General features: G+C 45.7%; 1 protein-coding gene across 6 annotated transcripts in view; it reads left to right on the forward strand.

Moving 5' to 3' along the window:
- ADARB1 (adenosine deaminase RNA specific B1) overlaps positions 1-26868 on the forward strand; it is a 214814-nt gene extending 187946 nt beyond the window's left edge. For 5 of the 6 annotated variants that reach the window (XM_064279567.1, XM_064279566.1, XM_064279568.1 and 2 more), the window contains 3 exons: positions 16-197; positions 20802-20936; positions 22048-26868. In XM_064279567.1, coding sequence (XP_064135637.1) covers positions 16-197; positions 20802-20936; positions 22048-22286 — 556 coding nt within the window. In that variant the 3' untranslated portion in view covers positions 22287-26868. Of the gene's footprint in view, positions 1-15; positions 198-20801; positions 20981-22047 lie in introns of all 6 variants that reach the window. The other variant, XM_064279565.1, reaches the window with a different exon arrangement.
- Positions 26869-27214: the final 346 nt, after the last annotated feature.

A 27214-nucleotide genomic window follows, 5' to 3' on the forward strand; every position in this document is an offset into this window, starting at 1 on the left:
CTTCCTTCTCCCCAGGTGGAATGTGGTGGGCATCCAGGGGTCCTTGCTCAGCATTTTCGTGGAGCCGATTTACTTCTCGAGCATCATCTTGGGCAGCCTGTACCACGGGGACCACCTCTCCAGGGCCATGTACCAGCGCATCGCAAACATAGAGGGCCTGCCCCCGCTGTACATTCTCAACAAGCCTCTGCTGAGCGGCAAGTATCTTAGAATGTGCTGTTCAAGCTTTTCCATGTAACTGTGTTTTATTTCTGGAAGCCGTGGTGGCATAGTGGTTAAGTGCCACGGCTGCTAACCAAAACGTAGGCAGTTCAGATCCACTGGGTGCTCCTTGGAAACTCTATGGGGCAGTTCTACTCCGTCCTACAGGGTCGCTATGAGTTGGAATTGACTCAACTGCAAAGGATTAACAGTGTTTTATTTGTTTATTCAAGTCCTTACAAAGGGAAAACAAAAGAAAACCCTAGGGAACCTCCACCATGGCTGTTAGAGAAACCACAGCCTTTCTAAAGGGACAAGACTGATGCTTTCTGGCCCTTGAGGGTGTTGGGAGAAGCCTGTCTCTAAACCCTGGAAGTGAGTCCCTCCTTGAGGTTTATCTGTCCTGCGGATTGGAAACCTTGCCATTCGTAGACAGAATTGCAGCCTGGACTCGGCACCTCCATGTCTTTCCTTCGCGGCATACCCGGCTCCCTCCCCCCGAGGCAGAGGGGCATCAGCCTTCCAGGACTAGCTTTGGGTGGGCCTTGCCAGCTGCACCATCTCTCCTTAAGCGCCCGAGGTGGTTGTCACTTGATGACCAGCCACCTCCAGGAGACCCCTCCACGGGCACCCCAAGGCTTCCCCGTGCACTCTGCAATGCCCAGCCTCCTCCTGGGTGTGACACAGACTCAACACGCTTGTGACGTGTAGCTCTTGTCTCCGTGGTGTCTGGCACCCACTCTTTCAGCCCTTCATTACTTTTTTTTTTTTTTAGAATTTCAGTGGCTAGCAGTAAAGTGAACAGGAGCTTTTGAATTCAGGGGTCCTATCTTCTAAGCTCGTCTTTATTAAAAAGGACACAGTTAAGGTACTTTTATCCTTTTAAAAATACTGTTTGACTTACCTTTTTGAAGCTCAAAACTAAAATCGTAACCCTGAACTAAACCGCATTTCTCTCTGGCGTGTGTGTGCACGTGTGTGTGTATTTGTGTGTGTGCACGTGTGTGTACTCCGCTTTGGGTCATAGTGCTTGGCTACTAGTGTGTCTACTTTGAGGAAAAGCAGGGTGGAATTTGATTTGAAAGCATGACTCTTAGAGTACATGAATTAAGGGGGAAAAAGAGAAGTTGTGTCAGATCAAATTTTACAGCTTCCTAAAGCCCTGGGGAAACAGTGGAACAGTGGAACAGTGGTTAAAGGCTATGGCTGCTAACCAAAAAGTCAGCAGTTCAAATCTACCAGGCTCTCCTTGGAAACTCTATGGGGCAGTTCTACTCTGTCCTGTCAGGTTGCTATGAGTTGGAATCGACTTGATGGCAACGGGGTTTTTTTTTAAGGAGCCCTGAAACCCTGCTGGCACAGTGGTTAAGAGTCTGCCTGCTAACCAAAAGGTTGACAGTTCAAATCCGCCAGCCGCTCTTTGGAAACCCTATGGGGCAGTTCTACTCTGCCCTATAGGGCCGCTATGAGTTGGAATCGACTTGACAGCAGTGGGTTTAAGGTGGCACAGTGGTTAAAGCACTCAGCTGCCAACCAAAAGGTCAGAGGTTCAAACCCACCAGCCGCTCCATGGGAGAACACTGAAAGTTCTGGCAGCCAGCTTCCATAAGGATTTACAGCCTTGGAAACCCTACGGGAGCAGTTCTCTGTCCTCGAAGGGTCACTATGAGTCAGAATCAACTCCATGGCAATGGGTTTGGCTTCCTTTGGAACCTTACCAAAAGAGACTCTGGTAAAGCTTGATGGTGGTTATGCTGAAATTTTAGCGCCTATTGAACTTCCATTGGTGGACATGAGATAAAATGTAAGTATTTTACTTTTTTCACCTAATATTTTATCGTAAAGATCATTCCCATGTTAAAAAGAAAATGAAATAGAATGACAACAAATGAATTGTAGTGTCCCTGGAGAGGACAAAAAAATTGACACAACTGTTTATAAGAGAAAATGACAGAGAATGACTGGCTTAACTGATTAAAATAAGATTACTTAAAAAATGAAGCAAATCAAGAGAAAATGTTTTATGCTTTAATGAAAATCTAGTGACAGGCTTTTTTTTTTTTACAACACCATTAAGATGAAATGAGAAGAGGTAACTTTTTATCTCCGCGTACAGCGTACATTTTCACTTTAGTAAGAACTTCTTGGTGGCAAGGAATGTGTGTGGGCCTCTGCTGTGAGCACTCAGATGCTGTTCTTTCTGGGTGTCGACGTGACCTTGGCTCCACTTTGGCAATGGAAGCCTGTTGAACTCCCTCGTAGCCTGTTTTCAGATCAGTTTCACATGGGCACTTGCAAGGCTCCGAAACAATTCCAGCTTCTAATTTACACCCATTGGTCCCTTGAGCCTGAGTGCCTGGGCTGTCCCAGTTTGCCATTCAAGGCTCACAGGAAGAGCTCCAGAAGAAAGACCAATGGTGCTTGACTGTCCTGGTGTGATGGCTCTCACAGTCTTGAGAACAAAGACAGCGTGCCCCAGGGTTACTGGTGAGAGTCCCTATAGTGCTGGTTTTACTGGCAAACAACTCAAAACATTAGCAAAGCAGGCAGCTATGGGGAAATAGAATACTAATGAGTTCAGTTTGAGTTTGGGGGAAGTCACTGGGATGACAACATGAGAGGAAACAGGTGGTAAGAGCTGAATATTACAGCAAAAAGAAAGTGGAGGGGAAGGGGAGTAAGTTTTCCTCTGTGTATTCACTGCTGTTCCAGAATAGGAAACGGTACACCACCCTGCTGGTAAAAATCAGTGTAACTATGTATACCAGTTGCCGTCATCTGCTCTAACGTACGTGATCCCATGTGTATCAGAGCAGAACTGTGCTCCACAGGGTGTTCAGTGGCTGACCTTTCTTCCAAGGCCCCTCCAACCTTTTGGTTAGCAGCTGAATGTGTTAACAGTTTTTACCACCCCGGGATTCGATGGTAACTATATACGATCAACTATATACGATGTTGTTAGCTGCTGTTGATTGGGCCCCAACTCGTGACTCCATGTACACTGTAACAAAATGCTGCCTGATACTGTTGTGATCCATAGAGTTTTCACTGGCAGATTTGGAAGTGAACTGCCAAGCCTTTCTTCCATATATAATAGTTTATTTAAAAAAAAAAACAACTTTTGTGTCAAGTATAGCAAAGAAAGCTGATTTAAGAGATGCGGTGTGATGGAGACACACAAACACACATGTGTGACGCATGGACCCCTGGTGGCACAGTGGTTAAAAGCTACGGTGAGCTACAACATGGATTGAATTGTGTCCCCCCAAAATGTGTCAACTTGGTTAGGCCATGATTCCAATTATTGTGCGGTTGTCCTCCATTTTGTGCTTGTAATTTTATGTTAAGGAGGATTAGGGTGGGATTGTATCACCCTTACTAAGGTCACATCCCTGATCCAACGTAAAGGGAGTTTTCCTGGGGTGTGACCTGTACCACCTTTTATCTTACAAGAGATGAAAGGGAAGCAAGCAGAGAGGGGGTACCTCATACCACCAAGAAACCAGTGCTAGGAGCGGAGCGTATCCTTTGGACCTGAGGTTCCTGTGCTGAGATGTCCTCAGACCAAGGGAAGACTGATGCATCACAAAGACCTTCCTCCAAAGCTGTCACAGAAAGCCTTCCCCTGGAGCTGGTGCCCTGAATTTGGAGTTCTAGCCTACTGGACTGTTAGATAATAAACTCTTTGTTAAAGCCATCCACTTATGGTATTTCTGTTATAGAAGCATTAGATGACCAAGACAGAATCTGGTACCGAGAGAGTGGGCTGCTGCTCTAACAGATACCTAAAATATGGAAGCAGTATTGAAACTGTGAATGGATAGAAGAACTCAGAAGTGAGGAGAACTGTTAACATCAGAGAAGGTGCAGATGGTGAGAAGCAGCAGCAGAGGGCCAACAGTAGCAGCGAACAGGCAGCAGCAGAACCAGGAGGCCTGTGCCGGGCAGCACGGGAGCCGACCCATGGAGCAAGAGAGCTGAGTGCCTTGGCACAGGAGGCTTCCCGTCAGAGTGGGGTGCCTCCAGGCACTTACCTGTAGAGCTAGGCTTGCTGAGCCACAGAGCAAGAGAGCTGAGTGCCTTCCTGCCGAAGTTTACTGGCTGAGTAGGGTGCCTCTGGGCACTTTTTGGTGGAGCTACAGAGCTTTGGAGCATTTGCCCAAGCAGGGCAGATGTGGGTATGAGGCCCTAGGAGCTAAGAGGCCAAGAAACCAGGAAGCAGAAGCTGAAGAGACAAGGAACACAGGAAGGCGAGCTGCCTCAGTCTCAAAGGGTATGGGCATGACCTCTGGGGTTTCAAAAGGTGGAGCCGTGGCCTCTGGTGTTTCTAAGTGTGGAGTCACCCTCAGATGGACTAGGAGAATGGTGCGCCTAAAGCCAAAGGAGCAAAGTTTCCGTCCCAGTGGGCCTGGAAGGCAGAGCTGAAGCCCAGAGCCAAGGGGCCTCCATTCAGAGTCCAGAGAGTGTGGCCAATACCTAGAGTCTGGAGGGCAGGGCCATTGTGTGAATGGTCTCAGAGAACAGAGGATTACTTGCAAAGCCTTTAGGGCTAATGTAATGTGTTCTGTTAACTTTCTTGTTGCCTATTATCCTTTCTTTCCCTCCAGTTTCTTCCATTTGTAATGGAAATGTCTAGCTTGTGCCTGTTCTGCCATTGTACTTTGGAAGCAGATAACTTGTATTCTAGATTTCACAGATGAAGAGGAATCTTTGGATTTTGGACTTGGAATTAATTTAAGACTTTTGCTATGATATGATGGGGTGAATGTGTCTTACATGTAGCAAGGACATGAATTTTTGGGAGCCGAAGGGTAGAATATCATGGATTGAATTGTGTCCCCCCAAAATATGTGTCAACTTAGTCCATGATACCCAGTATTGTGTGATTGTCTTCCATTTTGTGGTTGTAATTTTATGTTAAAGAGGATTGGGGTGGGATTGTAACACCCTTACTAAGGTCACATCCCTGATCCAATGTAAAGGGAGTTTTCCTGGGGTATGGCCTGCACCACCTTTTATCTTACAAGAGATTAAAGGAAAGGGAAGCAAGCAGAGAGGAGGGACCTCCTACCACCAAGAAAGCAGTGCTGGGAGCCGAGCATGTCCTTTGGACCTGAGGTTCCAGTGCTGAGATGCCCCCAGAGCAAGGGAAGGGTGATGACAAGGACCTTCCTCCAGAGCTGACGGAGAAAGTCTTGCCCTGGAGCCGGTGCCCTGAATTTGGATGTCTATTCTATGAGAGAATAAGTTTCTCTTTGTTAAAGCCATCCACTTGTGGTATTTCTGTTATAGCACTAGGTGACCAAGACAGCTGCTAACCAAAAGGTCAGCAGTTCAAATCCCTCAGCTACTCCTTGGAAACCCTGTGGGCAGTTCTACTCTGTCATATAAGGTCACTTTGAGATGGAATCGACTTGACACCAATGGGCAGGTGTGATGGATTGCTTTTATGTGGCCTTTCTCTCCATGGTCTTATAACTCCCACCCAGGTGATTGGGTGGGACCGTGCAAATAAGGTAACTGTGGCCCACCAAAGGAATTGGTCAATTTTGCCATCCTCCTAGGCTTAAAATGAGCCATCCTAGAGGTGGGAAGAAAGGATGTTACTACGACCAAGGGAGAAGAGGCAAGAACGGAACGTGTCTTTGGACCCGGGATCCCTGCACTTAGAAGCTCCTGGAACCAGGAGACTAAGAGAGAAGAAGCTGTAACACTGATGACAGCAAGAAGCTGTGGCCGAGAAGCAGCAGCAGGAGACAACACATTGGGCTTCCTTGCCCACAGAGCAAGAAAGCTGAGTGCCTTCGGGCAGGAGGCCTGCTGGTGGAGTAGGGTGCCTCTGGGCCTTGTTAGCAAAGCTAAAAGAGCTTTCTAACACTTGCCAGAGCAGGGAAGAGGCCAAGGGGCCAGAGAGAGGTGTGCCTGCAGCAAGCTGGGAAGGTGCTGTCCTGATGTAGGAACTGTATCCTGAGTGTTCCTGAACCTGGATTGTACCGTTACTTCCCTAATAAACCCCATAGTCATGAGTGTTGTCTGTGAGTTCTGTGTGGCCATTGCAGTGAATTAGCTGAACTCAGCGGAGAAGTGGAGAGTGCTGTGGGAGGGTGGTTGGTGTCAGAATTGGTAAAGATAGTGGAGAAAGGAGGCACATCTGACTTCTGCCTCATAGGAATCAGCCGCGGGCTGTTAATCTTGATTCTCCTTCCCCCTTGTGAAGTTAGAAAAGGTCAGACGCCCCTCCCACTCCATTTTTATAAGAGATTAAATGAGGGGGACTAAATATGACTGAGGATGTGTGTGTCTGTGTGGTAGGGGTAAGAATAGGTATCAGAGACGTGGAAGAGAAGGAGAGGGAGTAAAAATCCTTTTCCTCCTTGCCTCTGTGTTTGTTGGAAGGACTAACCCTGCTGTGTATCGTTCTATGGAGTAACACGGGATGAGCAGAAATGAGGCCTTGTCACAAAGTACAAAATCATTCCTCTTCTGGTCTTTTCCCCCTTTTTTTTTAAATTCCACATTCAGATCTATTTTTCGTTTTGCTGGAGCACATCCTTGGGACAGAGGGCAGTAGAGTGTTGTTTTGGGGGAAAATGCCTGTGTGGGTGATACTCTTGAGTCTTTATTTTGCTTCACTGCATGGTGTTTTCAGCATGTCGAAATCTAGGTTCTTCATCCTGTCACTTGAGAACCCTATGGTTGCCCTCCTTTGTCCTCTGTTGTCACAGGGCCACTTTGGTTTTCTTCCCTTTATGAGTACTTTCTTTTATTTTTCCTCTCTGGCAACATTAAGTTTATCTCTTTCCCTTAAAATTCAGAAATTTCAGCAGAATATGATTAGGTAGGTGGGTGGTTTTTCTTCCTGCTTGATACTCTGAGCCCTTTAATCTGCATAGTTTTCAGTTCAGAGAAATTTTCTTTGGTTTCATCTTTTATTGTTGCTTTTTCTCCACCCTCTCTGATCTCTCTTTCAAAAGTTCTGAGCAGAACACTCACATCTCCTGCCAGAGCCTCTCCTCCCCTTTCACAGCGTCCTTTCCTGTCTGCTCTGCGGCCTGAGGGCACCCTAGTCACTTGCTCGGCTGTGGCCATGCCCAAACACTGACAAGGCTTTCTGAGGACCAGAGCTGCTGTAAGCATGGATCCATGCTCCCGTGTGATAACAAGTGGAAACAAATTCTCACAAGTCCCTTCTCTCTGCTCTAAACCCATCCTGGGAGCATGACTCTGCATGAGCTTCCATATCTCTGACTAGGTTTTCGCTTACAATTTTCTGCCCAAGGAGATCAACTTTCTAGTGCCTGGAACCATCTGGAAGTTTTCACAGTGGAAGGGAATGGCTGTTGCCTACCATGAGTGTTGATGGAAAGGACCCTGTTTGAGTGAGTGAGCCAGATGACTTCTGCAGCATTGTCTAAACCCTAAGGTCCTGTGGAATGTGGTTTGCTTGCTTTTTGTTTTTAGTGTTCTGTGTTGGTATGTCTGTAAGGATAAAAGACAGTGCCTATTTTGTTGATGAAACCTTTGAGGATTTTTCAGCAATAGCAATTGTGACACTTCATTGAGTCTTGTCTTCAGATCATCCCCTGTGGCGTACACATGCTCTTTCCAAGCCCCTGTCCTAAATTCTTTACATACTCCATGTAATCCCCCTCAAAACCCCGGCAGGTAGATGTCCCACATTACAGGGAGAACAGTAAAGGTGGAGCTGACACATACTACTCAAGACTAGCAGACCCCGGCACTGGTAAGTAGCGCCAGGAGCGTTTGTGCCTGAACCAGGCTCTCACCCCAGTGTGCTCCCGTTCCTGGCAAGGAGAGCTAGCACGCCTTCTTAGTCTGTCACAGACTGGCTTTCCCAGTGTGTAGGCATTAGCAGGGCCGCTGTTGTGATCTCAGCACACCTACCCATCCAGTGGTTCTCACCGTACTGCATCCAAAGTCAGAATTCCCTTCTCTTGTTACCTCTCCTACACATTGCTGGGTGCAAGGCTGTGAGGAGGGCACTTGATGATTAAATACGACAGATCTGTGTGATTCACTGGAAAGAGAGCCCAGGTGAGGATCGTGCTGGATTCAAGCACCCCTCTGGGTAGGGTTGCCAGAGCCACGCATATCACTTCCTGGACCAGGGCACTCATACATTCATAAAGTTGGTGTTTTAACATGAGGTCCATCTCATCTAAGAAAAAGCAAGGTAGGATTTGGCCTGAGGTTCTCTGTAAAGGCCTCGGTCCCCTGCCTGAGACTAGTGGACTGTCCAGACGAAGCATGTCCCTGCTGGCCGGAAAGCCCTGAGGCCAGAGAGAGGCCTCCTATGGTTTACTCTCTACTCACCCGCACTCGGCTCAGCTGGTTTCATTTACTTGTCTGATCAGCTCAAACATTGCCTTTTTTTCTCCCAGAATGTTTTTTGTTGTTGTTGAGAATGTACTCAGCAAAACATATATCGATTTAAGTTTTCGCAGGTACCGTTTAGTGACATTGTTTACATTCTCCCAGTTGTGCAAGCATTCTCTCCCTCCTTTTCTGAGTTGTTCCTCCCCCGTTGACATAAACTCATTGCTCCCTGGGGTTCCTATCTTTCAAGGGGCTGTTGTCCATTTAGGAGCCCTGGTGGTACAGTGGCTAAGCACTTGGTTGCTAACCAAAAAGTCACTGGTTCAAACCCACCAGCCACTCTGCGGGAGAAGAGTTGCCCGTTGTAAAGACAATCAGAATGGAAGTCTGCAAGGTGTTTTACTCATGTTTTAAATGACAGATCATCTCACAGCTTTTGTGGGACTCCAAGGATCCACAGGCACAGGAGCTCAGAGGCCCCCTGTTAAATGGCCTGGATCCTCCTCAGTCTCGGGTGCTGTGTGCAGGGTTTTCTTAGACTTCAGTTCAAACCCAGGGTCTTCTGCCCATCCCTAGTTCTTATTTTCACAAGAAAGGCCACTTTCAGTAGAAGTTGTAAACTGTACATTTTCCTGACTAATAATTGCTATGACATAAACCCATAATGATCCTAAAGTATCTATTGAGAGTCATTATGTATATAATTCATTTTTGATCATCCTAGTAAATCAGCCAGAGTCCTGGTGGCACAGTGGTTAAGAGCTTTGGCTACTAACCAAAAGGTCAACCGTTTGGATCCACTAGCGCTCCTTGGAAACTATCAGGCAGTTCTACTCTGTCCTGTAGGGTCGCTATGAGTTGAAATTGACTCAGTGGCAGTGGGTATAACAGGGTATATAGTATAGGAGTCACAATCACTTGTTAGCAACTGATTTGGTTAACTGGTTAGTATATTAGAAAGTATCTTTAAGATGGAAGTAAGAAAAAATATTATTGCCGTCTCTTCTGTTTTTTTTTTTTTTTTAATTAGACCAACTCACAACTTCTCTGGATTTTTGTTTTAAAAGTTCTGATTCAGCATGCTTAATTTACAACAACAAAGGAACTTTAATTACCAGCCGAATTGTTTGTGCTTTTATTGGTTTCTGCACTGTGGCCTACGATTAACTCATTACCCTAGTTCTCGCTCTGCAGCCTCAGAAAGACAGGCTCCTCCTAGGTGTCAGTCCCCACGATAGTGCTAGCCCTGGGGACTTAGAAAAATGTGCTCTTGTGACCATTTAGGGCTTTCTGTCCCAGAAAAAGCATATGGTTAGCACAAGAACCTCAAGGCTAGCTATTTTCTTTTTGCCTTATTTCCTGCATGTTTGCTAAAGACAGCACTTTATTTAGCTGAAAACACTAAAAAAAAAAATTGTACTACATTATAGTCTTACTTTTCAGTTAATTAACTGACTGTTTCTCTCTTTAGTGTCCAAATGTTGTGATTTTAAGGTTTAAATCGCTTTCAACGGTAATCCATTATTTTAGCCTTGTCATAGAGAAGTAATGGAATTGCAGAGAAAGGTAACATAATATAAGCACCATTCATTTGTCATAAAACATTCTATTCTGTTATGGCCAGGAATTCCTAAGCAGACCACTTGTACGTAAGCAGCCTCCCAGCCCCCATCCTCCGAAAGAAACCTTTCTGACTCCGTAGCTGCTTGAATGGCTGTGGTTTTGAGCACACTCCTGGGGCCACCACCTCCTACACAAGTGACAGCTCAGGGATCTGCATGAACTTTCCACATGCCCGGCAGGTGCTGGGGATGGAGAGGATGTGCTCGTAACAGCAGCCAAAGACCTAAATGCCACCGAAAAAACTGTGTCAACGGAAAAAGCCCAGAGCGTGAGATAAGCAATGTACACGCAGCAGCCAGTTAGTAAAATGAGAAAATGGTGATACCGAGAATATGTTTGACCCCTAACAATATAGTAATGTCCCATGGCCCCAAGGAGAGGACAGCTGCTTCCTCCCTGGGAATCCTCGCCCATGGTGAGGCTAGCCTGGCCCTGGTGTGTGGTTAGGGCCCACCTGGCCATGTAGACAACCAGGCAAGGACTGTGCTGACCTCTGGACTCTTAAGAAGAGGATGTGAGTCTTTTATGATTGTTTCCCCTGCGACTCTCATGTGAATCAGGTGCATGCAAAAGAAACAGGCAGACGAAACTATGCCATCTACCTGTATTTATCCAAGATTTTAATTTACAAACATGAGTGAACAGCCTATATCAAACACAAAAGACCTATATGAGAAAATAGAACTGAGTTCAGAGGAAATAGAAATAATTAAGAGAATATAAATAATTATTAACCTTATTAGTATGTGTGAAGTATTTAGTAAGGCCAAAATCAAATATTAAATTGAAGATCTAGAAAATATTCCTTCAAATATTCATCCTAGTGAGGGTAGAATGGAAGTACATGAGTCAAATAAATCTCAGATAACTTTGAGCAGAAAGATATGAAGTATGAGAAAAAAAAGGTGAGTGATTTAGAAAATTAAAAGGCCCAATATCTAGTAGTATTCCAGAAACAAAATAGAGTGAAGGAAATAATAGAAAAAAATTTCTCAGTACTAAAGAAAACCAAGAATATTCAAATTGAAAGGATGTGAGTACTGAGCAGGATGAATGGGGAAATAAAGAAGCCATGTCTAGCACATCTTCCTGAAATATCAGAACATCAAAGAGGTAGAGAAAATACCAAAAGCTTCAGAGGCACCTAAAATAAATTGCCAAATTTATGTAACACTTATCAGACACTCTGGAAGCCAAAAGTCAGTGATGCAATGACTTCTAGCTCTGAGGAAAAATATTTTTTATTGTAGAACTTTATATCTAACCAAATATTAATCAAGCTTTAGGACAAAGTGGTAACTTTCAGATATTCAAGGATTCAGAGGATTTATCTCTAATGCATATTTTTTAAAAGAATAATACTTTGAGGATACACTCCAACAAATTAAAAAGACATCTAAGAAAGAGAAAAAAAAAAAATGGGATTCAAGAAAAACTAACCTTGAAAGACCAAGAGTGCAATGAAAAAAAAACTCAATTGAAAACCTAAACAACTAAGCAGATCAGAGAGCTCTAAAAAGATCACTTTCCAGAAGAAAGTGGATTTATTTTAACAAACGGTCTGCCTTTGAAGCTGAATTCTCTGAATGATAGGGTGAAAAAATGCTTCTTTGGTGAACAACAAAAAATAAAGGAAGATATAAACTCCCAAAAAAAACAAACTAGAGCCATTGCCGTCACGTCGATTCTGACTCATAGCAACCCTATAGGACAGAGTAGAACAGCCCCATAGGGTTTCCAAGGAGTGCCTGGTGGATCCGAACTGCTGCCCTTTTGGTTAGCAGCCATAGCTCTTAAGCACTCTGCCACCAGGGTTTCCACATAAACTCCAGGAAACCCAAAAAGCTATTCAAGAAAAGAACAGCTCAAATATGAAGCAAACAAAAATAAGGTATGATTTGGAGCAATTGGTGGGAAATGGGACAAAGAGAATCCATTTGAAGTTGGCAGGGTGAGTTGTCTCCTTTGGGCAACTTACCCTTGATGATAGGATTAACAATTCCTTCTCTTCAAGTCTGTCTCACCACTCACCTCTGCAGTGTACAACATGGTCCTTACCATGAGTAATTAAATCCAGAACTCAATAATTGTACAGGTACCTTTCAGTGACTGCAAAGTTAAAACTAAAAATTAGCTACACTACAGAGAGTTAAACAAAAACTCTTGAGCCACGTAGAAGCTCTCTCTTAAATAATTCTTAGGTCAGAGAAGAAACTGGAATTTACACTGCTGGGCGTTTCGGATACTTAATATCAAAAGTGATGGCTGACTCCACCGTCACAATCAGGAAATCCATGGCCTTGAATGAACAAACACAAATGAAGTAAGTGTTTGGTCCCAGAAATTGGGAGAGAAAACAAAGCTAAGTAGGAAGTACAGGAAGAAGAAAGAAAATAGAAAAAGACAGACGGCGAGAGGGAGATGGGGAGGGAAAGGGGAAGGAAAGAGGAAAGAAATGAATGGAAATAGGAAACAGGAAGATTATAATCGATCGACAAAACCAAGGTGTTAATTTGAAACAACAATAAAGCAGATCTACCGCTGCCAGGTCTAATCAATGCAGTGTTAATCAGATAAGATTAACGAATTTGGCATCAGAGGGTGTGACTACAGACATACGGAGAGTTTAAAAATTTCAAGAGAATTCTTTGTTCAACTCTAATGCTTATAAATTTGAAAATCTAAAAAAACGGGGGGCGGGGGGAGGATGAATAAGAACATGTGAATTACCAAAATTAACCCAAAAGAAACACAAAATACGGCAAAGGAGATGGATGTCCAGAGAAGACCCTGAAAAGGATGTCAACAAATCACCTTCCAGGAAGTTAGCAGACAGTTTAATCAGTCTGTCAAAGAGCTTGTTGTATATAAGCTTTCCAGGCCATAGAAGAGAGTCGTTGACATAATACCACAACTGGACAAAAAGCACAAAAAAGACAACCACAGAACAGTATCACCTATGACCAGAGATGCAGAACTTCTAAGTTGAATTCTAAGAACCAAATTTAGCCAATACCCGAGAATCTAAGTGTGGTTTAATGTTGTACCTGCTGATAAAGTCCATCCGTGAGTAGCCGTAAGAGAGGACCCATGACACCTTGCCTGTGCGTGCTGGTGTGTACCTGAGTGTGTGTGCACACCGATGTGCACCAGAAGGGTAAGCACTAAAGTGCTGATGCTCATCACAGAATGAGGAATTATTTGGGGAGGGTTTAAAGAGCCCTGGTGGTGCAGTAGTTAAGAGTTCAGCTGCTAAACAAAAGGTCGGCAGTTCGAATCCACCAGCAGCTCCTCGGAAACCCTGTGGGGCAGATCTACTCTGACCTGTAGTCTTACTATGAGTCGGAATCAACTCAACAGCAGTGAGTTTGGTTTTGGGTTTTTTTTTTTGGTTAATGACTAATGAAGTTGAGCATCTTGTCATGTGCTTATTTGCCATCCCTATGTCTTCTTTGGAAACCCTGGTGGTGTAGTGGGTAAGAGCTACAGCTGTTAACCAAAAGGTCAGCAGTTCTAATCCACCAGGCATTCCTTGGAAACCCTATGGGGTGGTTCTGCTCTGTCCTATAGGGTCGCTATGGGACGGAATTGATTCAACGGCAACGGGTATGGTTTTTTTAGTTTTATGTCTTCTTCAGTAATGTACTTAAAACTTGCCCATTTTTTATTTGATGGTTTAGTTTCTTATTACTGAGATTTGCAAGTTCATTTTGTATTATATTCTGAATATAAATCCTTTATCATACGTAAGCTTTGGAAATCATTACCCCCCAACCTGTGACCTGTCTTCCATTCTTTTAATAGTGTCTTTTACAGACCAAATGCTTTTAACTTTGAAAAAGTCAGTTTTTTTCTTTGACAGATTATGCTTTTGATGTATCTAAGAATGTTTGCCAGAATGTTCTCCTATGTTTTATTCTGAGAAGTTCTGCAGTTTCAGTTTTTACATTTAGAATTATATTCCATTTTGAGCTAATGTTTGTGTAGGTGCAAGGTATGAATCAAAGTTCAGTTTTAGCATATAAACGTTCGGTTGGTTTGGCGCCACTTGTTGAAAAGATCCTCCTTTCCCACTGAATTGATTTTGCAGCTTTGTCAAAAGTCAGTTGTGCAGAGATAAGCGTAGGTCTCTTTCTGGATTCTAGTGTTTTCCATTCATCTATTTGCCTGTCTTGATGCCAGGGTTACACCGTCATGGTTTCTAAGAATCCCTTGGCTTCCTAAGAAGTGGTGAGATCAGGTAGTGTCAGTCTTTCGACTTTGCACTTATTTTTAAAAGTTGCTTTGGCTATTTAGGTCCTTTCTGCAACTTTGCAATTTCTGCAAAAAAAAAAAAACCGTTGGGATTGTGTTGAATATATAGATCAGTTTGGGGGCAACCAACATTGTAACAGGTTTGAGTCTTCCAGTTAACAAGCACAGACTCTCTCTCCATTTAGTTAGATTTCCTTTCACTTCTCTCAGCAACGCTTTGTCATTTGCACTGTGCAGTCTTGCAATTCTTTTCCCAGATTTATCCCTAAGTATTTCAGATTTTTGATGCTGTCATAAATGTTACATCATATTTTTAGGCAGACAATGCACACCTTCTACGTTTGTTTGCCAGCCATGCCCTCCCCCGACGAGGTATTTTTGTAAGTGCTACTATGCCGATTGTTTTTACATGTTGCTGTGAAAAATTAGCATAACGCCCTTATGAAAAAACTTCACTGGGGAGGGTGCAGTTGGCAAACAAATGTAGAAGGCGCATGTTATTTGCTTAAAAATATGGTATTTTTATTTCAATTTCCAAATGATTGCTAATATATAGAAATATTCTAGTAGCTTTTTCTGTAGATACCATTTTCTTTATACTTGATCCTGTTGTCTGTGAATGAAGACAGTTTTATTTCTTCCTTCGCGATCTGGATGCGTTTGATATCGTCTTAATTCCTTATCATGCTGGGTAGGCCCTCCAGCACAATGTTGAATAGAAGTGATGAAGGCAGACATCCTTGTCTTATTCCTGGTCTTCAGGGGGACAGCATCCAGTTTTCACCATTAAGGATGATGTTAGCTGCAGGTTTTTATAGATGCTTGTATCAGTTTAGGAGGAAGTCCTATTTGTTCCCAGTTTGCTAAGAGGTCCGTAATCTTCTCCTCGCAGGCCAGGGCCACCTCTGCTGAGCCTCACATGTGGCTCCTCTGGGTGGGGTTCTTCTCTGATGTGAAGAGACAGATAAGTTACTGTTTCTATTTGATTATTGAAAAAACAGTTTTACCAAAATGAGGTGAAAACAAGAGGGAAAAAATGAGAGACTGACTCGGAGGCTGTAAGAATTCAATTTTGAATTTTTAAAGGACAAATTTTAACCTGGAAATTGTGAATATTATCTCTTAACCCAGATCCTTTCCAATTGTGTTTAATTCTTAACTTTTTTTTTTTTAGATTTTTTTTATTGTGCTTTAAGTGAAAGTTTACAATTCAAGTCAGTTTCTCATATAAAAACTTAAAACACATCATTACGTGACCCGAGTTGCTTTCCCTGCAACGTGACAGCACACTCCTTCTCTCCATCCTGTATTGCCTGTGTCTATTCAGCCAGCTCCTGTCCCCCTCTGCCTTCTTATCTCCCCTCCAGACAGGAGCTGCCCACATAGTCTCATGTGCGTACCTGAGCTAAGAAGCACAGTCCTCACCAGTAGCATTTTACAGTCCAGTCTAATCTTTCTCTGAAGAGTTGGCTTTAGGAATTGTTTTAGTTTTGGTTTAACAGAGAGTTCAGGGGCCATGACCTCTGGGATCCCTCCAGACTCAGTCAGACCCTTAAGTCTGGTCTTTTTACTAGAATTTGAGGTCTACATCCCACTTTTCTCCTGCTCCATCAGGGGTTCTCTGTTGTGTTCCCTGTCAGGGCAGTCATTGGTGGTAGCCAGCCACCATCTAGTTCTGGTCTCAGGCTGATGGAGCCTCTGGCTTGTGTGGCCTTTTCTGTCTCTTGGGCTCATATTTTCCTTGTGTCTTTGGTGTTCTTCATTCTCCTTTGCTCCAAGTGGCTGGAGACCAATTGATGAATCCTAGCTGGCCACTTGCTAGCCTTTAAGACCCCAGATGCCACTCACCAAAGTGGGATGCAGAACATTTTATTAATACACTTTGTTATGGTAATTGACCTAGATGTCCCCTGAAACCATGGTCCCCAGACACCTGCCCCTGCTACTGTGTCCCTCGAAGTGTTTGGTTGTATTCAGGAAACTTCTTAGCTTTTGGTTTAGTCCAGTTGTGCTGACTTCCCCTGGATTGTGTGTTGACCTTCCCTTCACCTAAAATTTTTTTACTATCTAATTAGTGCATACCCCTCTCCCTCCCTCACCACCCTCGTAACCATCAAAGAATGTTTTCTTCTGTGTTTAAACCTTTTCTTGAGTTCTTATAATAGTGGTTTCATACAATATTTGTCCTTTTGTGACTGACTAATTTCACTCAGCATAATGCCTTCCCGATTCCTCCATGTTATATTTCATGGATTCATTGTTGTTCTTTATTACTGCATAGTATTCCATTGTGTGAATATACCATAATTTGTTTATCCATTCATCTGTCGATAGGCACCTTGGTTGCATCCATCTTTTTGCTATTGTAAACAGTGCTGCAGTGAACATGGGTGTGCATATATCTGTTCATGTTAAGGCTCTTGTTTCTCTAGGATATATTCCAAGGAGTGGGATTCCTGGATCATATGGTAGTTTTATTTCTAGCTTTTTAAGGAAGCGCCAAATCGATCTCCAAAGTGGTTGTACCATTTTACACCCCCACCAGCAGTGTATAAGTGTTCCAGTCTCTGCACAACATCTCCAGTGTTTATTATTTTGTGTTTTTTGGGTTAATGCCAGCCTTGTTACAGTGAGATGGTGTATCGTTGTAGTTTCGATTTGCGTTTCTCTAAAGGCTAATGATCGTGAGCATTTCCTCATGTATCTGTTAGCTACCTGAATGTCTTCTTTAGTGAAGTGCCTGTTCATATCCTTTGCCCATTTTTTAATTGGATTATTTGTCTTTTTGTTGTTGAGGTTTGGCAGTATCTTGTAGATTTTAGAGATTAGAAGCTGATCAGATTTGTCATAGCTAAAAATTTTTTTCTAGTCTGTAGGTTGTCTTTTTATTCTTTTAGTGAAGTCTTTGGATGAGCATAAGTATTTGATTTTTAGGAGCTCCCAGTTATCTGGTTTCTCTTCTGGTGTTTGTGCATTGTTAGTAATGTTTTGTATACTCTTTATGCCATTCTTCCATGATCTTTATCATTTTAGGTTTTATATTTAGGTCTTTGATCCATTTTGAGTTAGTTTTTGTGCATGGTGTGAGGTATGGGTCTTATTTCATTTTTTTGCAGATGGATATCCAGTTATATGCCAGCACCGTTTGTTAAAGAGACCATCTTTTCCCCATTTAATTGACTTTGGGCCTTTGTCAAATATCAGCTGCCCATAGGTGGATGGATTTATGTCTGGATTCTCAATTCTGTTCCATTGGTCTATGTATGTGTTGTTGTACCAGTACCACGCTGTTTTGACTACTGTGGCAGTATAATAGGTTCTAAAATCAGGTAAAGTGAGGCCTCCCACTTTGTTCTTCTTTTTCAGTAATGCCTTACTTATCCGGGGCCTCTTTGCCTTCCATATGAAGTTGGTGATTTGTTTCTCCATCTCATTAAAAAATGTCGTTGGAATTTGAATAGGAATTGCATTGTATCTACAGATTGCTTTTGGCAGAATAGACATTTTTACAATGTTAAGTCTTCCTATGCATGAGCAAGGTATGTTTTTCCACTTATGTAGGTCTCTTTTGGTTTCTTGCAGAAGTCTCTTACAATTTCCTTTGTATAGGTCTTTTACGTCTCTAGTTAGACTCATTCCTAAGTATTTTATCTTCCTGGGGGGTCCTGTAAATTAATTCTTATAATATGAAGAATATTTTTTATATGTCATGGAGATTGAACAACACACAGTTGTATAATGTAGCATTAGAGTATGGGGTAGTCTTTTTGTTTATCAGAAATTTCTTCCTAGCTGTGTTTTTATCAAACTATGCTAGATGCTAGAATACAACCAGACAATCCTGACCAATGGGTGTTTCTTTCTAGGAAGAAAACTATTGGTTTGTACTTTTAGTTTGATTCTCCTGTTTTTTAAGTGATTTTTTAACTGTCTGGTGTGTGAGTTTGTTAATTGCTTAAGTAATGTGTTGTTTTATGGTTTACTATGACATTTTTCCACGATTCAATAGAAATACTTTTTTAGCCAACCTGACCTAGTTTGCATGATATTTTAAATGCTTATGTGTAAAACCAAACACATACCCAGCCCTCCCACATTAGATATGTATCCATCAGAAATATGTGTATATACGTTTACTGAAACACATGTTCAAAAATGTTCACACACGCGCTCTTCAGAATAGCCAGGTGCTAGGAGAAACCTGGAGTAGATAACCCTACTATGGTGCATTCACACGGCAAACCCTGTGCAGCAATAGGGTGGAGCAGATTGCGGCTCTTTGCACAGTGTGGATGAAGCTCAGAAACATAATCTTGAATGAAAGATACCAAACATAAAAGAATATATCCTGTACGACCCTGTTTATAGACAGGTCATAGAGGTCAGCATGGTGGTTCCCATGGGGAGACCTGGGGGGCGGTGGTGAGAGGGCAGGAGGGGCGCCGGCATGCGTGCATCCACGTTCCCTGCCTGGATGCTGTGTCCACTTTCTGAAACTCACCAAGCGGTCAGTGCACTTAGGATTTGTATTCTCTTCTGTATATATGTTATGCTTCAGTAAAAACATTGGCGTAAAGTTAACTAATGCTCGTGTCTTCGAATAGAAAAGTGATTTTGTAATGTAGTGAAAGAGGCAGAAATCTTGAATCGACCTCAGAGCTTTTCTTGAGTACAGTATCTTTTACTAGGAGCTCTTGGTATCAAGGATGACCTCCAGGTTTCTAAGCTAACAACTAGATCTTTGGAAGTCCCATTGGCTGAGATATTGGAGGAGGGGTGGTGGGTAGGTAAGGGGGGCAAGAACCAATGCTTGGTTTTGCTTGAAATTGAGAGATTGGGATTCCTGTGGACATCCTGGTGGACATTTTGAGAAGATAGTCGAAATATAGAGTTTGGAGCCTAGAAGCGAGGTCTCATGGGAGGCAAAGGTTTGGGAGCTTGTGTATTTATAAATATTAACAGGTCAGTCCCATGATGGGAAAGGACAAGTGGATTAACCTGCAGAAAACCAACTGACATCGAGTTGATTCCAAACCCTGTGCTCCATAGGGTTTTCAGTGGCTGATTTTTTGGGAGCAGATTGCCAGACCTTTCTTCCAAGGCACTTCTGGGTAGACTCGAGCCTCCAGTCTTTTGGTTGGCAGCCTAGCACATTAACCATTTGCCCCACCTGGGGGACTCCAGAATGGTCTATAGTTTCTTGTTTCTCTTTTGTGGTTGTATTTCTTAAATTTTCACCATTGAATGTTTGTTGACTGGAATCTAATTGAGCTAGAATCTAATTCCCTTGATTTTCAGATTCTTCATTGGTCGTTTAGAAGGATCATATAAAACCAATGGTGCCAACACCAGCTGCTAGGCAGCTGAGGTACACTCTGTGGGTGTTCAGAAAAAGACTCAATAGGTGGCCCAGTTACAAGCACAACTTGTGTGTCAGAACTAATCACTAGTCAGTTTTGTGGTTGGAGAGAATAGAAGGTGTGTACCTTATAATCTGCCGTGTTGCCGTATATAACCATAGTCGTTATTCTCCTTAAACGTGGCCACTTAGTACGTAATAACCTGTAGTCACATTACAGTAAATTGCCAGAGCCACTGGTTATAGAGCATTTAATCCCTAGAGAACACTGGACTCTCGTCCAGGGGTGACACACACACTCGGGCCCAGATGGCATTCGTAGGCACCAAGTTGATCTCAGTGGCCACCCACCTGTTTGTCCCCAGGCCACCCAGGCTTCTGGCTTGTAGTGTAAGGTCTCCACGCTTATGTTTCTGTCAGACCCGCCTGCCCGCCTCACCTTGTCACCAGCAAGCCTGCAAGACTGTCCACCATGAGGCTGGGGAGGTGGCATAGGAGCCTCAAGTGGGCAACCCCATCGGAAGCAGCCATGGCGCACCTCAGTCCACACATGGCCCCCCCCCCCGACTGCACCTGGTGCCTGGCGTCGGGACACTGTCTTCGTCTCTGAGTGCTGCTGTAATGCCACAGGAGCACCACAGTGGGTGGCCTTGAAAGACGTGAATTTCTTGCCTCCCAGTTCTGGAGGCTGAAAGTCCAAGTCCAGGTCTCAGCCGTGTTGATCCCTTCCTTGTCAGTCGCCCCGGGCATTTCTTGGCGGGTAGACGATCCTCACATGGCATCTGTCTTCCTGCGTGTGTATCTCTGAGTCTATTCTGCTCTTTCTATAACTCAGAAGTGAGTAGATTTAGAACCCACCCTACGCACACGTGACCTCATTCATATAACCAAACCCCATTTCCAGACAAAGTCACATCCACAGGTGCAGGGGTTGGGATTCCAACATGTATTTGGGGGACACAATTCATTCCATGCGAGGCGCCGTGTTCAGCCTCGTGCCCCCTCACTCTCTGTCTGCTCTGTCCAGGCATCAGCAATGCAGAGGCACGGCAGCCAGGGAAGGCGCCCAACTTCAGTGTTAACTGGACGGTGGGAGACTCGGCCATCGAGGTCATCAACGCCACGACGGGGAAAGACGAGCTGGGCCGTGCGTCCCGCCTGTGTAAGCACGCCTTGTACTGTCGCTGGATGCGCGTCCACGGACAGGTACTGGGCCCCCCCCGGCCCGCCCCCGCCCAGCAGCATCTGCTGTGCTCGCCGCTGTCCCTAAACCATCCTCACCTCATGTGACCGCGTGCAGCTGCCTAAGAAAAGAACAAAAATGACCCTTGAAAACTTGCTTCTCGGGACTTGTGAGCATAGAAGCCAACCCTGGTGCTTCTGTCCTAAAGCTGTGTCACAGGCAACTTCCCTCCCTCCCTCCGCCCCAGAACCAGGGTCACCTTCACTGGTGGGAGCTTCTCGGCCGCTCAGGAGCTGGGAGTCGTTCATACCATGAGTCCCCCCGCCCCGCTTCCTGCAAAGCAACACAGATATTCATTGGTTTCTGTTAAACCCTCCATGGAGGTTTTTAACCTTTTTCAGCAGCAGGTCCGTTTAGTCAAGTTCATAACACATAGTCGCCGTGAAGGCAGCGTTGACAGTGATTCAGGAGGGGTGGGTGGAGCAAGGGGCCTGACTCACATGGGTGTGTAGTGACCCATGCTGGCCCGTGGTAACCCATGCTGGCCTATGGTCACCCATCGTCCCCTGCAGTGGCCAGCGGTGCCCCTTCGTCACCTATGGCCCATGGCAGCACAAGGTGGCAGCCCAAGGCACCGTCCAGCATGCCGTCCAGCAAGACAGAGACTTTCTCAAGACCTGCATGAAAACGTGCCAGCCAGCCACAGGGATGACTCGGAGTTCTCCAGTGTGACAAAATATACATGCACCAATGGTGCGCTTGTTGGTTTTTTAAATAATTAAAATCTTAACAGTGGAATTTAAACCAATGGTAGGGGGTTTTTCTGAGCACCTCTCAGAATGTAGAGTCTGCAGCTGCCCATTTAACGAGGGAGACTGCTGCTTGGGGGTGATAAATTAAGGCTACAGAGAAAGAGCTCCCTGCTGTTTCATGTGATATGACCCCTTCATGGGCCGCTTGATCTTTCTGGCTTGTCCCCCAGAAGCCAGCACAGCCTGAAACGCCATTGTTGAAATGTCTCAGCAAGTTTTGTTTTCATCTGGCACTGTTACTGCTTAAAAAGCTGCAATTATTTTCTGTTCCCTTACAGGTTCCCACAAACTTACTACGCTCCAAGATCACAAAGCCCAACATATACCACGAGTCCAAGCTGGTTGCCAAGGAGTACCAGGCGGCCAAGGAGTGTCTGTTCAGAGCCTTCATCAAGGCAGGGCTAGGAGCCTGGGTGGAGAAGCCCACGGAGCAGGACCAGTTCTCACTCACACCCTGACCCCACGGGGGCGGGGGCACGTCAGGGTCCCGCGTCGGGGTCCGGCATCTCACACCTGACCCTGCAGGACGCAGCGTATCGGGCATCGGGGTCTGGGGTCAGGGTTGACGTCTTCACCCGGCATCTCACACCTGACCCCATGGAGCACAGCGCGGGGGACATCGGGGTCCAGCCTCTCACACCTGAGCCCGCAGGGTGCGGCGCGGGGCACATGGGGTCCAGCGCCCTCACCTGGCCTCTGCACGGCAGTATTTCCCCTTTCTAAATTACCCGGCAACTGCTTTCATTCTTAGTTTATGTTTAGAGATTGAGTTCTACTGAGTAGGGCTTCCTTAAGCTTAGAAAAATAGTAATTACTTTGTGTGAAAGTATTGAATAAATAATTTATTCAAAGCTAGGAACATGGTTTATAAAATAAGAAGTAATTATGTCAGATCAATTTCTGCCACATTATTTTAATTGCAAACAAGTATTTACGTGTGGAGAAGGGTAAGAAAATGGGGTTAGCCCCTGCTCTCTGTAGGCACTCACCCTGGTTAGCCAACTTGGCAGACGTTACAGACCTCCCCCCGGGGAACGCCTAGCACAATGTGGCTCCTGACACAGGGACCTCATCTGCCAGAGCTGTGACCCTGACCCTTGTAGCCTCCAAACTCTTCTAGAAGCTTCTGTGCTCCTCGTAGGATTGTATCCTGGAGACATTTACTTGCTTTACTTTCAAGTAATCAGAGATGAAAATACATCCAGGGACCCTCTGCTGGCCATGCATTTGGGTTTTTAAAAAATATTTGACTTGATAAAAATCTTTATAAAAGACTAGGAGTCCATAGCGGCTACTCCATTTCTTCCCCTTAACCTCACGGGTATGAACGGCTGCCCAGAGATCTTTACAGGAAGGAAGGTAGGTCAAGTAGATGATTATTTTTGGGACGCTCCACTGAAAAGGTATTTTTAAATTATTCTTTTCAGCTTTATCAAAGAAATGTTTGAGAAACAAAAAGTGTTCGGGCTTGAAGGCTCACAAGCAGTGCAGTGCTGGTGAGGGTGGTCTGGAGTTGCCCACCGCTGGTGAGGGTGGTTTGGAGGTGCTAACTGGTGGTGTGGGTAGTCCGGAGGTCCTCACAGCTGGTGAGGGTGGTCTGGAGGTCCTCACTGCTAGTGAGGGTGGTCTAGAGGTCCTCACTGCTGGGAGGGTGATCTGGAGGTGCTCCCTGCTGGTGAGGGTGATCTGGAGGTCCTTACAGCTGGTGAGGGTGGTCTGGAGGTGCTCACTGCTGGTAAGGGTGGTTTGGAGGTCTTCACTGCTGGGACGGTGATCTGGAGGTGCTCACTGCTGATGAGGGTGGTCTAGAGGTCCTTACAGCTGGTGAGGGTGGTCTAGAGGTCCTTACAGCTGGTGAGGGTGGTCTAGAGGTCCTCACCACTGGTGAGGGTGGTCTGGAGGTGCTCACCGCTGGTCAAGGTGGTCTGGAGGCCCTCATTGCTGGTGAGGGTGGTTTGGAGGTGCTCATTGCTGGTGAGAGTGGTCTGGAGGTCCTCACTGCTGGTGAGAGTGGTCTGGAGGTCCTCGCTGCTGGTGAGGGTGGCCTGGAGGTGCTCACTGCTGGTGAGGGTGGTCTGGAGGTCCTCACCACTGTGGATGCCAGGACTGTCTGGAGACAGGTTTGATGGTCATGACATGGAAAGGGGTGCTGCTGGCATCTGGTAGCTGGAGGCCAGGGTGCTGCTCTACACCCATAGTGCACAGGATACCCCACAGAAGGATCTGTCCCCAGCCTGGTGGAGAGGGCTACACTGACACCCCAGCTTGGGCTCCAAGATGGATGCGCTGCCTTGTTGCTCCAGCTCAGGGTTAGAGAGAAGCTATGGAGGAGAGCTCTGCCTGCTGTCATTGGCGCCCACATTTGTGGTTCTGTGGTTGGCCTGACCTGGGTGTTGTGCCTGGCAGAGATGGGCTGGCCCCACATCCGAACACAAAGCCATCCTGTCAGTACAGTCACCCCGAGGGGTAGGGCTGTCTTCACATCATCCTGGGAAGAGCCAGCACTGAGCAGAGCCACTATGGTCAGTGCCCAGGCAAGACAGCTCAGAGCGGAGGTGTGGAACGGGTGCCCTGGCTCTGAGAGGACGCACCCGAGCCTCACTCGCCAAGGCCTCTCCCTACACATCCACACAGGTGCATTCTGGTATGTCCTCACCCTGACACACTGCCCTGGCTGGTGATCTCGGCCAGGGCACTTCAGGACTTGGTCCATGCAGAGGAACGAACTTCTGCTCAAACCAGCATCATCCTCCATTCTGAGGGTGACCCTGAGCCAGCCTGGGTGACCTCACCTCCACCTTATGTGTTAGAAGGTGCTGGGTCCCACTCCACCTGTGGAGTGAGAGGCGCTGTGTGCTTTGGCCTTCTGCAGAGCAGGCTCCCACACAGGCTGGGAAAGAGGCCTTGTAGGGGGGCGTATTTTTACTCTTGTCTGTGAAATCATATTTTTTCTAATGCAGGTTGGGAGATAGACTTAGTTTTTAAAAAATACATGAATTTTACCTATAGAGTCCAGTGGAAATATGTTCTATATGCCCAGAAACCTGGTCAGCCAGGGTGTCGAGCACCTTCTCCTGTTGGGTAACCATTAGCAAGAGCTTGCCCTGCCCCCCGGCCCTACCCAGGTAGACTGGTGCCTTGTCAAGTGTGTGTCTGAGGGACCACTGACGGTGGGGCCCACCTTCCCTTCCACAGCGCCGTCAGGGCAGGCTGGGCCATGGGCACTGGTTGGGGAGCAGGTGAGGTTCCAAGACACCTGGGCAGCTGGGTGAGCTAGGCAAGTGTGGTGTGGGACAGCTGCACTGTGTCCCTTGCCGCCCCCCATCTGGGAGTCATGTCCCTGGCCCTGCAGCCTCTGTGCTTCTAGGATGGTACAGCTCGAATAGCTCATCTGTGTCAGAGAAAAGCGTCAGCCCCTCTGTGCCCACCAGGAAAGCCACACCAGGACACATGCCACAGACGAACTGCTGTGCCGAGGTGTTACTCTGCATCCCGTGCCGTTGATCGGGATTTTAGAGACATAGTGGAAAAGCTGACAGGATTGAGAACTTGGAGTTTTTGAGAAAAATCTTAAATGCTGAGGACATTTTAACGAGTGAGGGCAGGAAGATTTTTGTTTTGTTTTGCCAGCTAAACGTGAAGTATTGATTTCTAGTCAGTCGTGGAACTCTGTCCTCTACCCAGTCAGTCCCCTTTTGAGGTCCCTAGGCCGCAGCAGACCCAAGGAACCTTTCTGGGTGGCTTTGGCTGGGGCCCCGGGCCGGTGGGGATGTCAGCGTCGTAAGGAGGTGTCAGGTGGAAACGGTGCTTATAATGAGGCTGACATCTGGGACCAGGCGTGGGCCGGGCCAGCTGTTGCTCCCTCCTTCACCAGTGTCCCTCAGTGCCAGAAAGTTCTGCTCATTCCCAGGCAGTGACGCCAAAGAACTGCAGCTCAGATTCTAAGTCTTAATTTAACATTGAATTATCATTCAAAGATTTTTTTTTTGTAATTAAAAATAATTATTCCATTTTTAAATGTACAATCCCATGCTTCACAAGATACTAATTTCTCTAGAATTTTATTCAGACAGTTTCACTTATCACTTGTCTCCCATAGAATCGCTGCTTTCTCTGTAAAGACAGCGTTTGTCCATCTAACTTCAAACAGGTGTGTTCTGGAGGAGGCGAGGGTGTCCACAAATCTGTGCCCATGGCGCTCACAGTTCTGAGAGTGGAAGTAACGGGCGGCAGGGGTGGGGACCACACTCTCCTCTCTTTTTTAAAAGGAAAATTTGACACAGGTGGATCTTTTCCCATTTCTAAAACTGTTTTACACAGAGATTTAAGGTATGCCAATCATAACTTTGATCCAGCAAGAGAAATAAAATTAGCCAACTTTCCCATCTCTGAATTCTATGGGGTTAGAGAATCCCTCAAAAGATTGCTTTGTGTCAGTTCCAATCCGTATAAAGGGCGGGATGTCCGTGTTGGTGTGCGTCCTTATCCCCTAACAGGTGTCATGTGACAGGTCTCCCCCAGGTGTGAGGGGACAAGGGTGCTGGGCCCTAGGCCCGCGGGCAGGGCTGTGCCATGGAACTAGGGAAACCACTGTGAGGTGCTGGGAGTGGGCGGAGGTGGAACCGTTGGCTCCGTTGTGGCTTTCAGGGTGTATTAGTTTTCTCAGGTCCGCCCTGTCCCTGGCAGCGCTGTCTGCACTGCTCTGCCTACTGTCTCGAAGGACCAGCACAGAGCCCAACGGCTCTGGTCGCGTGTGCCGCGGGCAGTGGTGGGTAAGGGCTGGTGGCAGCTCATGGGGACTAAAAGCACAGTTTACGGAACTTGAAGGGAGTGAGCCCCCAAGGGATTTGCTTTCCAGACTTTAGGTTACACGCTCTTAATTTGGCTTTAGAATTTGGGTATTTTATATGAATGTAAATCAGCCAAGAAACGTGTCACGAACAAGCAGTGCTCCGTGTCTCTGTATGTACATTTGTGTATATATCACCACGTCACCTGCATGAGCCTCCTCCACACGAGACCAGCTGGACCGAGCATGAGACACTGTCACATGTAGACACAGGACTGAGACGTCTCAATAAAAACACATTGTTTCACTACCACAGTCTGGCTAAGACTTTCTTTCTCTTTCCAAACTATTTCTCTCCTTAGCTCCATGGACAGGCTTGGAGATCAATCCCAGTGAACGTGATTTGGAAACGTGGCTTTGGGGCCTTTGTGGACTTAGGGTAAATGCCACCCAAGGGAGCAGCGGGGTCCTTGCCACTCTGGTCATGTCCTCAGGGATGAATCCTCCCAGCCGCTCAGCACGTTTCCTTAACTGGCCATTGACTGGACGGTCTCTTCGTTTCTTTTCCACCCTGTTTCCCCAACTCCCCCACCACCAATTCTGCTTCTCACCATCCTCCTGATGAGCACAGTGGCCCCATTCCCTTATTTCAGGGT

Source organism: Loxodonta africana, chromosome 2 (assembly GCF_030014295.1).
Source record: "Loxodonta africana isolate mLoxAfr1 chromosome 2, mLoxAfr1.hap2, whole genome shotgun sequence".
NCBI classification, from domain to species: Eukaryota; Metazoa; Chordata; class Mammalia; order Proboscidea; family Elephantidae; genus Loxodonta; species Loxodonta africana.